The 12,889-nt window shown below is 46.2% G+C and overlaps 1 protein-coding gene across 4 annotated transcripts in view; it reads left to right on the forward strand.

The window, feature by feature from the left end:
• The window catches only part of vti1a (vesicle transport through interaction with t-SNAREs 1A), a 189,911-nt gene that overhangs the window by 53,764 nt on the left and 123,258 nt on the right, over positions 1-12,889 (forward strand). For all 4 annotated transcript variants that reach the window (XM_064321173.1, XM_064321171.1, XM_064321172.1 and 1 more), the window contains one exon: positions 5,442-5,526. In XM_064321173.1, the coding sequence (XP_064177243.1) occupies positions 5,442-5,526 (85 nt within the window). The remainder of the gene's footprint in view (positions 1-5,441; positions 5,527-12,889) is intronic.

Raw genomic sequence — 12,889 nt, forward strand, 5'->3', positions numbered from 1 at the left:
GACTGTCATCATTATTCAGTTTGACGCTCACCCTTATTGAAATAATAAGGTATCATCGGCACTTTTGAAAATTGTGATGGTAACCGTCGCCGTTTGATATTGAAAAAGGGGAAGAGCACGGAGGAGCTTCTATCTGGAGTTGTGGCGCATTGTTCCTTCATTCACTCTTAATAACTTACAACTGAAGTGTGCTTCTCACCAAAAAAAAAAAAAGAAAAAGATCAAATTTTACAGTTCCCAGGAAAGGCCTTTGTAGAAAATGTAGGTGTCAGATAAAAATGCATCCTGATGCACGTGCACAGCCATACAAGCACGCCACACACGCACACGTACACACATAGAGACACGCATGCATACACACACACAGTCATGCACACACGCACACGTACACACATAGAGACACGCATGCATACACACACACAGTCATGCACACACGCATACACAGACACATAGAGACAGGCATGCATACACACACACAGTCATGCACACACGTACACGTACACACATAGAGACACGCATGCATACACACACGCAGTCATGCACACACGCACACGTACACACATAGAGACACGCATGCATACACACACGCAGTCATGTACACACGCATACACAGACACATGCATATGCACATGCACTCAGACACTCATGCACACACGCACACGTACACACATAGAGACACGCATGCATACACACACGCAGTCATGCACACACGCATACACAGACACATGCATATGCACATGCACTCAGACACTCATGCACACACGCACACGTACACACATAGAGACACGCATGCATACACACACAGTCATGCACACACGCACACGTACACACATAGAGACACGCATGCACACACACACGCAGTCATGCACACACGCACACGTACACACATAGAGACACGTATGCATACACACACGCAGTCATGCACACACGCACACGTACACACATAGAGACACGCATGCATACACACACACAGTCATGCACACACGCACACGTACACACATAGAGACACGCATGCATACACACACACAGTCATGCACACACGTGCACGTACACACAGAGACATGCATGCATACACACACAGTCATGCACACACGCATACACAGACACATGCATATGCACATGCACTCAGACACTCATGCACACCCACACACACATGCATAGACACACGCACACGCTCATGCCTGCACAAACACACACAAACAGACACACACACACGCACATGTACACACGCGTGTGCACGTGCACACATACATCCACACGCAGACACACAAACACCCACAATCTCATGCATATACACACACACACACACACATATGCACACGCGCTGCGGCGGGTGTCCATTTGGGCTGCACTGCCTCCTCACGGCCCGCCATGTGTGCGTGTGTGTGTGTGTGTGCGTGTGTGAGTGCCTGTGTGTGTGTGCGCGTGTGAGTGTCTGTGTGTGTGTGTGAGTGCGTGTGTGTGTGTGTGTGTGTGTGTGAGTGCCTGCGTGTGTGTGTGTGTGAGTGCCTGCATGTGTGTGTGTGTGTGTGCGTGAGAGAGACTGTGTGTGTGTATTTGTGTGTGTGTGTGTGAGTGCCTGCGTGTGTGTGTGTTTGAGTGCCTGCGTGCGTGTGTGTGTGTGCGCGTGTGAGTTCCTGTGTCTGTGTGTGTTTGTGCGTCTGTGTGTGTGAGTGCCTGTGTGTGTGCGCCTGTGTGTGTGTGTGTGCGTGTGAGTTCCTGTGTCTGTGTGTGTCTGTGTGTGTGTGTGTGTGCCTGTGTGTGTGTGTGTGTGTGTGTGTGCCTGTGTGTGTGTGTGTGTGTATGTGTGTGTGCGCCTGTGTGTGTGGCGCGCCTGTGTGTGTATGCCTGTGTGTGTGTGTGTGTGTGTATGTGTGTGTGCGCCTGTGTGTGTGTGTGTGTGTGTGAGTGCCTGTGTGTGTGTGTGTCTCGGAGGGGCCCCGTGCCTCTGCACAGCTTGCACCGTGCGGCTCTGGGGCCGGGGCCTGGCGCCGGTGTTTGTTGTGGCCGTTGATGTATTTTTTATAGCGCGGACAGGTGAGCCCAGAGCTGACTGGGCAGTTTAGGGAGGCGCGGAACGCAGGCACCGGCCCGTGTGGAGTCTGCTGGTGTTGGCTTGATGGTGTCGTTCTGAAGTGGTGTGAGAAGGGTTTTTTTTTTTTTTTTTTTTGGTTTTTGGGGCCGGGGGAGGGGGGTGAATGCAGGAAGAAGGTGCTGTGTGGAGTGCTAAGGATATTTTCTGGGTGCTGTGTGTGTGTGTGTATGCATGTGTGTGTATGTGCGGGGGTGTTTATCTGTGAGTGGGTACACCTGTGTGTGTGTGCATACGTTCGTGTGTGTGCATGCTTGTGTGTGTGTGTATATGTGTATGCGTGTGCGTACACGTGTGTGTGTGCGTGCGTGCGTGCGTGCGTTTGTGCATGTGTGTGTATGTGTTTGTGTGTGTGCGCACGAGAGTGCGTCTTCACTCTCATTATAGCGTTTCTGTTGTTTTCCCTCCGTTCATCCCTCTCTCCGTCCCCGTCCTCCCTTAATGTCCCGTCTCTCCGGCCAGTCCCGCTCGGCGCAGAGCCCCGCCTTAACTGCGCCAGGGGTCCGCGTGGCGCCCTTGACCGCCACCGCCGGGTCGCGCCGCCGCCAACCGGGGCTCATTGTTCTAACCGTCCTCCCCACGACCAGCGCCGTCTCAAATCCCACCCCCCCAACCTCAGCCATCTGAAAGGGAGGGAGAGAGAGGGAGAGAAAGAGAGAGAGGGAGAGGGGGAGAGAGAGAGAGAGAGAAACCGAGGAAAAAGCTTTGAAGTGGCTTTTCGCTGCTAGAGTTTGCTGGCCGTCTCCCTGAGATGTGTCACCTTTGCCGAGAGGGAATAGGGAAATCACGTTTCGAATGGTAATGATAACATACTAATCACTTGGGTTCTTTGAAGATGGTGGAGCGAGATGCTCTGTCAGTATCCCTGCCTGCCGGTGCTGGGAGGCAGGCGGAATTCCTGGTCTAGGTGTATTAGCTTAAGCGTGCATGTCAATACAGTCCCTCCGTCTCTGCCGTTCCACAGGGGCTCATTAAGAGGAGCCGGTGCCTTCTCCCGACGCGCAGCACCCCCCAAACACAGGCACACACACGTATACATACACACACACGCACACACACACACGCTCACAAACGCACACACACGCACACACACGCGTATACACACACACAAACGCACACACGCTCACACGCGCACACACACTCTAAACCCACCCCCCGCTTTTATTACAAAAAAAGTGTTTCCACAAATTTAAATGACATCTGTCAACGACCGCGGAGAAGAAGAAAAAAAACTGAAAATAGTTCAGAGGAAGGTTTCCGTTTCCAACCCCATTTCTGATTGTCAAACTTTGAAAAGTGGATGTCTTCTTTTTTTTTTTTTCTTTAGAGTGATTAGTTTGCACATATTTTGACAGCTGAACTAGAACTACCCCCCCCCCCCCCACCCTCCTTTCTGCAAACTAAATCAGGATTCCATTTTCAGGACAAAAGTTTCTGTGTTTAAGATGTCATAATGTTCCAAATGAGAGGCAAGGGTCTGGTTAGGGGCCTGTAAAAATCAAATAAACATTTAGCAGAGCACAAGAAAGGATTCACTACCGAGTCCTTATCTGTGAGTTTCAGTATTTCACAACGGTGCCTCAGGTACTTTACTGAGGCAAGAAAATGGAAGAGCACCTTTTTAACCTTACACACTGTTCTAGTGTTTACTGCTTATTGAGAGCTGTGCTGAAGTGCTACAATCTCTGTGAATTTGTTAAAATTAGTCTGGCTCAATGGCACAGTACCAATGTAAGCATTTTGTTGAGATGGTCAAGGGGAATCTTGAAGCATGTGATACAGGTACTCCGTTCCGTGGCACGTATTTCCCTGCATGCCATAGGTCAAAACACACAAGTACACAAACACGCGCACTTGCAAATAGTCGTGTACAAACACACGGGCTTATGTGCATATGTATAATGTATGCGTGGGGGGGGCATGTTTGTCTGTGTGCGCATATGGTTGTTTATGAAATATGTATAGCTGGGGCTGTGGAGCGAGGGCTTCCGATTCCGACCAGGAAACGTTCGGGTTTGGCCACTGCAAGCGCACGCTTCTTCACAGGCCTCCAGCTCTGTGTTTGTCTGTCGGATGAGCGCGTGAATATTTTTCAGAAAATTATCTTGTACTACATGCTACGCCTACTTTGTCCCAGGGTAGCTCTGCGGTCGACGTGTGTGTGTTCAGTCTTTAATACGGAGGACTGAACATACAGGTCAGTTTATGTGCAAGTGTATGTCTTTGTGTACATGTGTTACATAGCGATGCTGGCCCTGTAGTGGGCTAGCTTCCTGTATAGCGAGTGTACCTAATTTTTCTTCATGGGGGGGGGGGGGGGGGTCTGTGCTCTGGTGAGCAAGCAGCTGTTAAGTAGTGGGTGTTAGCCTTTGCATTCACAGAAAGCCTTGTGTACGTTCATAGCAGTGAATTGCCATGGTGCACTACTGCGGTTCTGCCTTTTACACAGCGAAACATCCAGCATTGAAGCGTTCACTCAGCTCTCAACAGAGCGCGTGTGAACCGTATGTATCCTGTCAGAGTTGAGTTAGCACTGAACGTTTTACCGCGCGGAGCCTGAAGCCCATCGCTCTTCATCTCATGGGTCTTCGGGGGGGGAAAAGGTCCATTTTTATCATCCAAAAATGATTTCATATCTTCGCCCTCATCTTCCGAGCTAACGAGGAGAAGTACGCATTTGTTTCATAGGCCATCTCGTTGGGCGGTCATTTTGCATGAAAGCAGCAAATTATCATTTATTACATCTCAATTAACTCTTCCGTCCTGCGTCAACTTTGCCCTGGCGCTAAATAAGAAATAATGAGTTCCAGTAGTGATGCATGCGCTCCCAAACCTGTGGTGTGCAACTGTGTGTGTGTGTGCGTGTGTGTGCACGTGTGCGTGCGTGCACGTGTATGTGTGTGTGTTTGTGTGTGTGTGTGTGTGTGTACGTGCTTCAGCATACTTGTGTATGCATATGTGTGTGTGTGTGTGTGTGTGTGTGTGTGTGGGTGAATTCATTTTTAAAAAAGGGTTATATATATATTTTTTTTTTTTATAAAATCTTGAAATATTTGGTGAAGGAGACACAAATCCCATCATGTCCTACATGTCTAATGTGTGTTCAGTAGAATACAGTGTCATGTTTTCTCTAATAACAAAGTGGCTGCAGAGTCTCTTGCATGCATGGGAATTAGAAAATGGTACAGTCTATCTTCATAGCACACACAGGAAATGGAAGGCTAAGCCAGGTCCATGTATGTGTTCTTTATATAGATGTCTATAGGGCTCTATAGGTGACACTGCTGAATTGTTTTTATCTTTCCTTAATCATTTTTTTTCCTTTGGTTATTTCCCCGTGCGTTTACAGAGAGCGCATCTGTTGGACAACACGGAGAGGCTGGAAAGGTCATCTCGGAGACTGGAGGCCGGCTACCAGATCGCCGTGGAAACAGGTACGCACGCGGGAGTGGGAGGCGCAGGGGGGGGGGGATGGGGGGGGTGGGGGGCGGAGAGCGAATCGCCTCCCTGGAACCGCGAGGCGGCGAGCCTCGGCGGCGGGTTTGACATTTTCAGGGGAGCATCAAAGGGGGAGGAGAGGCAGCCGGCTCCCCTCTCTCCGCCGCTCCCTCTCCGAGAGGCGAGGGGCCCGCCGAAACGAAGTGCGCTCGCCGAGCCCTCTCCCGCAGTCGCCCAATTAACCAGAGAAATAACCGCCAAACTCGGGGAAAAAAAAACATTTTTGAAATCGATTCCGTTATATTACGGTAAAAAAACCGTAAAGAAAAAACGACAACAAAAACGCAAAAATCGTCCTTTTCTCGCTTGCCGAGTTTCATCTTTAAATATAGGGAAAGTGACCTAATTTAGGTTTTAAACGGGTGAAATATAAAGGTTACCGCGCTTTATTTCCCCCTGACTGTCACGGCGTTATCAAGGCAAAGTGTATTCCTCAGGGGGGAATCAAAGCGCGCTCTTCACCCGCCACGCCTGCCTCCGCCGTCGTTTTTTTTTTGCGAAAGTTTGTTAATTTACACTATAATGGCGGGCCGCTCGCGCGTCGCGTCGGCGGGATTTAATAATTCAGCTCGGGGATGGGCGGCGCCGACCGCCGCCGTTTGATGTCTGTAAGTAGAACTCGCGAAATTCATAAATGCAATTTGCATTCCCCGCGTCCTAAAAAAAAAAAAAAAAAATTGTTTCAGTCGTTTCGGATGGTCCTGCTCCTGTTTCTGTGGCGCGTCGTACCAGTCCAGCAGCTTTGTTTGTGTCACGTCTTCATCATCATCGTCATCGTCATTATTAATATTATTATTATTATTATTATTAATAATAATAATAATGTTACTTAATAATAATAATAATAATAATAATAATACATATTGTTATTATTATTATTATTATTTTATTTTTTAAATTATTTTTGTATTGTATTTTATCAGTGTGTTTGCTTAATCTTGGATGTTGTTTGTTGTGGGATAAAAGGCAAAGTAAAGGCTTGGAGAAGCGATGCTTAAGAAGGGTATTCTTTATCTTCCCTGGGCCTGAGAACTTTTGTTATTTGTTATTTTTCCCCCAAATTGCAGAGCCCTGCACCCCTCAGCCCCCGAGCGTGTGTGTGTGTGTGTGTGTGTGGGGGCCTTCGTAAGCTCGGAACCATGAGCGCGTACACAAGTTAGCGAAGTTGGGGGGGTGGGTGGGGGTTTTCCTCGTCACCCCCGCGTCTAATCCGGGGGACCCCCTTCCCCCGCCGGCCCTCTGTCCTCGCCCACGCCCCCGCCGCCCGCGAGCGCACAGCGGAGCGTCCGGGGCGGGAGCGGCAGGGACGCGGGGCCGACGCGGCGCCGACGCCGGGCCCTTTTGTCGCCGCCGTCGGCAGGCGGGGGGAGAAGCGGCCCTCCGCCGGCCCGGTTTAAAGCCCTGCCGTAGGAGGTCTTCCTGTTGGGCGGTGTCAAACCCAGCCTCTGAAGGAGCTCTCCTTACATGCCACAAAACAAAACGGGGAACTGGGTCGGGGGGGGGGGGGTGGGGTGTTTGAGGGAGGTAGCTGTACCTCTCTCTAGTTTTTTAGAACGGGGTTTCCGTTTATGGATTTTTTTTTCCACATCGGAAGCTTCCGAGCTCTTAAATCTGTTACCACGTCCAGTGTGTTGCGTCTGATCAAGACGCACCAAGACTTTTCTTTAAAAATTATTATTATAATATTTCTTAACAAACCAATAATTTTTCTCCACTTCCAAAGGAAACAGAACAATTACCAATGAAATATTTCATTTGGTAAAATTAAGAAGGACATATATACGAAATAAAAAACCTCTAATGCTGTTTTTCTAATGCATTAATGTATTACATAAATACATTCGAAAAATGTGCTGATGTATTATATTACATACATTACTGACAATTACATGAATGTATGTATGTATTATTACATACCTACATGTTATTGTCATTACAAGTACAAGTAGTATATACACACGTACATACACATATTTATTATGCTGGTGCCAGTATGACATATCTTGCAGTACTGTGAGTGTATTTAGCTGAATTGTTCTGCAAATGCTAACATGCCACGTATTGCTAAATTATTCATATCTGTTGTCTAATTTTCAGCTGCGCTAAAAATAATTGAATGTTTGCAAATGCCACGCTCTTGATTCCAGCGAATGCTTCAGCTGCTGAAGAAGCAGTTTTGTGATGCTGCTCGACAAACAGGCGAGATGCCGGTGTGATACAAGCGCTCGGAATCCGCAGATGAAAGCACGCCGCCTCGCGTCTTTCACCTGAGTGCGTCTTTCGCTGAAATCACCTGCAACGCAAACGCGTCTTTAGCTGAAATCACCTGCAACGCAAACACGTCTTTCACTGAAATCACCTGCAACGCAAACGCGTCTTTCGCTGAAATCACCTGCAACGCAAACGCGTCTTTAGCTGAAATCACCTGCAACACAAACGCGTCTTTAGCTGAAATCACCTGCAACACAAACGCGTCTTTAGCTGAAATCACCTGCAACGCAAACACGTCTTTAGCTGAAATCACCTGCAACACAAACGCGTCTTTAGCTGAAATCACCTTCAACACAAACGCATCTTTCACTGAAATCACCTGCAACGCAAACGCGTCTTTATCTGAAATCACCTGCAACGCAAACGCGTCTTTAGCTGAAATCACCTGCAACGCAAACGCATCTTTAGCTGAAGTCATTTCCAGCACAGACGTGTTTTTAGCTGAAATCATTCCAAACAAAAAACGTGTCTCTAGCTGAAATAATTTCCGACACAAACGTATTTTTGGTTGAAATTATTTCCGACACAAACGTTTCTTTTGCTGAAATCTTTCCCAACAAAAATGTGCTTTTAGCTGAAATCTTTCCCAACACAAATGTGCTTTTAGCTGAAATCTTTCCCAACACAAACGTGTTTTTAGCTGAAATCTTTCCCAACACAAATGTGCTTTTAGCTGAAATCTTTCCCAACACAAACATGTTTTTAGCTGAAATCTTTCCCAACACAAATGTGCTTTTAGCTGAAATCTTTCCCAACACAAACATGTTTTTAGCTGAAATCTTTCCCAACGCCAAATGTGTTTTTAGCTGAAATCTTTCCCAACACAAACATGTTTTTAGCTGAAATCTTTCCCAACACAAATGTGTTTTTAGCTGAAATCTTTCCCAACACAAGCGTGTTTTTAGCTGAAATCTTTCCCAACACAAACGTGTCTGTGACATGAATGTGCCTTTAGCTGAAATAAGTAATGGGACGTGGATGCGTGTCGGACTGTAATGTAAATGAAATTTGTGCTGATACATACACACTCAAATGCCACATGCTTGAACTGCCTCACTGAAGTGACAGAAAACTGTGGACAAAACTTGACTAATGTCTTCTTATGCACCAAACTGCTCTCACATTGAAAAAGAGATCTTTTTACTCTACACATTGTATTTATGTAATTATTTTCAAAGGATTATATATATATATATATATATATATATATATGTGTGTGTGTGTGTGTGTAGATATGTATATATCATTTCTTCTGATTTGTGGTGCTCAGTAAACCTTAAAATTTGCTTGTGACCTTTATTATTATTGTTATTATTATTATTGTTATTGCTACTTCTAATTTTTACAAAGGATTTTTTTTACCAATAGAGAGAGAGAGTGGCAGCTGCAATATGGCCCTTTGTTTTCATGCGGTCAGCCTTGGCTGCAATAAATGGCGTGAAACTCGGTGAAGGCTACTTTTAACAAATAAATGATCTCCAGTACTCTAAAAGTGCTCTTTTTTCACCAGGTTTCTCTTCCAGCGGATGTATTATTCACCGGTGTGCCGGCAGCACTTAGAGCTGCTTGAAGGTTATTGAATTTGCTTTATGGACACGGAATGCTATTAACTACGTGTGCCGCAGTAACCATGTGCTGTTTGTCTCATAAATAAAGTATGGAACTTCGTTAGCGCTGGGCATATATTAAAAGGGGTGCGTGCGAGCAGGCTACATTGGGGCTACTTAGCTAAAGGAAGCCGTAAGTAGCCGCTAATGACGTTAACCAATTTAAAAGGGCTCAAAGGAGGTAGCGCCCCGGTTTAAAAGTTGGAATTAATGCGCGGAGTGCGTGCAAATTAAGGATGCGCAACTGCGGAGCGCTGCTCCGCGCGCGGTTTAGACCTAGCGTCCTAATTAAGGGATTACAGATGCCCTGCGATTCGTCCTGAGCACGCGTTTCTGATGCGTGGCAGCGCAGGTACGTGTGTGCAGCCCCGCCACAGAAAGGTGATGGGTGGAGTTTGAATGCGCCCCAGAAAAGTCCAAGAAAATAAATGCAGCTTGTGAGTGCTGCTGGGACAAGTCGCAACAAGTTAAAATCATTTTTTCTGTACTGTATAAATATTTATTTATTTATTTATTTATTTATTTATTTATTTATTCATTTATTTGTTCATTTATTTGTTTGTTCGTTTATTTGTTTGTTTTTTTTGTTTAATATTAATGTGCGCCTAATGCCCATACCATTAAAAAAAAAACTAGTAATTACGTCATATAGATCCCATGTCACTCACCCGAATCCGGCCCCTTCCAGGTTTTTTGGGGTCTCGCCGCCCGTCCCGCACGCGGTTCTCACTGGTGCTCGCTAACCAGGTGCTCTGTGGCGTTTACCCTCGCCGTGACCCCCGGGCCCCCAGCTCATTTACCGGAGCGTCCCGCGGCCCCCGTATCCCCGGCAAGGCCGACTGACTGCGGTCGGGCGTCCGGCGAGCCGATTGAATTCCGCGTGCGCCCAGCGTGAAGGGCCCCCGCGTCAGATGGACCCGCCGCACGGCCGTCCAGACCGCCACCCGCGCCGAATTATGGCTAGGCTGCGCCGGCTCTGTCGGACGCAGAAGGGAACCTTCAACCTTCCCTGACCTCGCTGTGAGGCCCAGCTCAAATCACATATCGGCTTACTCATTACCTTCGCATCAGTGCATAGTATGCTCTAGCTCGTTTTGAGTGTGCGTCGCTGTATGTAGATATGAGGAAATTGCGTGTTTGACTTTTCCGTGACATTTCACAACAGAGCCATTCACACATTTTAATAAATTTATATAAAAATTGTAAGTCAAATGGGGTTAATAAATTGGGCTAAAAAGTAAATAGAGCATTTGATTTTTTTTTCCTTTCATTTTTATTTGAAGCTGGGGAATCTGAGTCCGTCTGATGCAATGATTTGAGGTTACCTCACAACCATGCCACCAAACAGAAACTTTTGGCAAAATTTAGGAGGAAAAAGGCTTCAGAATCGTCGTCAATCAGCAAAAGAGGAAAAACCTGACAAACGACGGACAGTTTGCATCATAAATTTACCCCCACCCTTTGGAGTAGAAAACAGACAAACAAACAAACAAACAAACCAACCAAAAAATAAAAACAAGTACGTTTTAAAAACCCGCCGTGATCTTTGTAGCCGCGCCGGCGAGGTCACCTCTGGGCCGAGGGGGAGCAGGGGCTCTCGGGCGCGAATCGATCGGTAAACGGAACGGCTCATTAGGGATTGATCTGGGGCCGTTTAGATAAGCAGAGAGGTGCCGGCGCCCGGGCGTCCTCGGGCCGCCGCGGCCCCGGAGTTCACTGGGTGCCAGGTAGAGAGCCGGCTCCGCGGGGCTCCCGGCTTTATTGGCCCCGGAGATAAGCTGATTAGCCCTGTCAATCAGAGCCGCCAGGAACTCCATCCACGGTCCCTTTCAGTGTTTTTTTTTTTTTTTTTGTGGCGAATCACTGAAGCGGGCGACGAAGACGCGGACGCCGCGTCGGGCGGGCCCCGCGGTCGGCGCCAGGCGAGGCGCGGCGACCCTATGATGATGGGAGGACCGCATTAAAGAGTACATCAAATTGTTTTAGAGCCGTTTGATTTCGCACTCATTTATTTATATACTTATTTGTTATTGTTTCTGTTTTTTAAGCCCCCCCCGTAATGATAGTAAAATGGGGGTCGGGGGCCGCAGGGAGGTGCGGCATCACCAGGAAAGCTAAGCGCGACGCGACGGAAGTATATATTTATATATATATATAATCATACGGAGAAATAAATAAATATATTACGTATTTTAAAAAACGGGTCCCTTTTGAAGCCTACCACGGCTTTGAGACTTGCTGTGTCAGTCCATGGGAGTTTGAGTGCCTCTGTGGCTGGCGCGCTCTTATCCTGTTTCTCACCCGAGCCGAAGCGCGGATAAACAAACAGCCTCGCAGGCGCGGGGAACCGCGACGGACCGGCCGCGCTCACGCGGGCTCACCGACAGAGAAGCCCGCGTCCTCGCCGCTGTTTCGCCACCGCTCTCCAAGCCGTCCGCGGATTTTTATGGGAAATTAAACGCGAAGTTCATCAGTCCGTTACAAAAAAAATAATAATAAATTGGGATTGCAGTCAGCCTCGATAGTTTTTTTTTTTCTTCTTTGTGTGTTTGCATTTTTCAGCACGTAGATGAGCCAAAGTGTACACACATCAGGTGTGTTGCATATCTGTAGAAATCCTACACATTGCATAGTGATTTATTTATGTTATGTATAATTTGAAATGCACACTTGCACAATAAGGTGCAGTTTTTTTTTTTTTTTTTAAGAAAACAAGAAACTGGGGTGACAACATAAATGCTGATGGTTTGCTTTTAAATTTGGAAAACTTGCCATTATAATAGCACACATGTTACAAACAAAACAAAAACAAAAACAATTAGTCTAATTAAATAAACACTGCCTGTCTTACGTCACCATCCAGAAGTGTTTTTCTCCAACGTCATCATGATTTTTAAAACTAACACAAGTTTATTTGCTATTAATGTTTATTTGAATATTTAATTCACAAGCGACTGATTTCTTGTTTATTTCACTGTCAAGTCAAATATTTATTATTTAGAGATGCGTAGTGTTACGCAGTGGGATACAATAATTTAGCTAAGTACTCCTATTTATGTAGGACATGTCCTTAGTATTAATTTAACAAGATTGAACTCCAAATACTGCTGGTATCCCCAAACAGGCAAAGACAGATAAAAAATTAATCATGATCTATTAAATCTAATATAATTGACAGAAATCCAAAGCAGACAGAGTCCTGAGATTAAATCTACGGAGAAATGAATTTCTTTTTGACAGTCAATTTTATTTTACATTTTGTATGGGTCATTTCTGAAGTCATCTCTGTTTTAAAATGTAGGGACAATGTGAAACACACCCCAGAAAAATGATGGATTTATTTTGACAATGGTCTTTAGCAAAATTGCTGATTCAATTAAAAAAAAAAAAAAAAAAATTACATTTTTATAATTGCATTTTT

Source organism: Anguilla rostrata, chromosome 2 (genome assembly GCF_018555375.3).
Source record: "Anguilla rostrata isolate EN2019 chromosome 2, ASM1855537v3, whole genome shotgun sequence".
In the NCBI taxonomy this organism is placed as follows: Eukaryota; Metazoa; Chordata; class Actinopteri; order Anguilliformes; family Anguillidae; genus Anguilla; species Anguilla rostrata.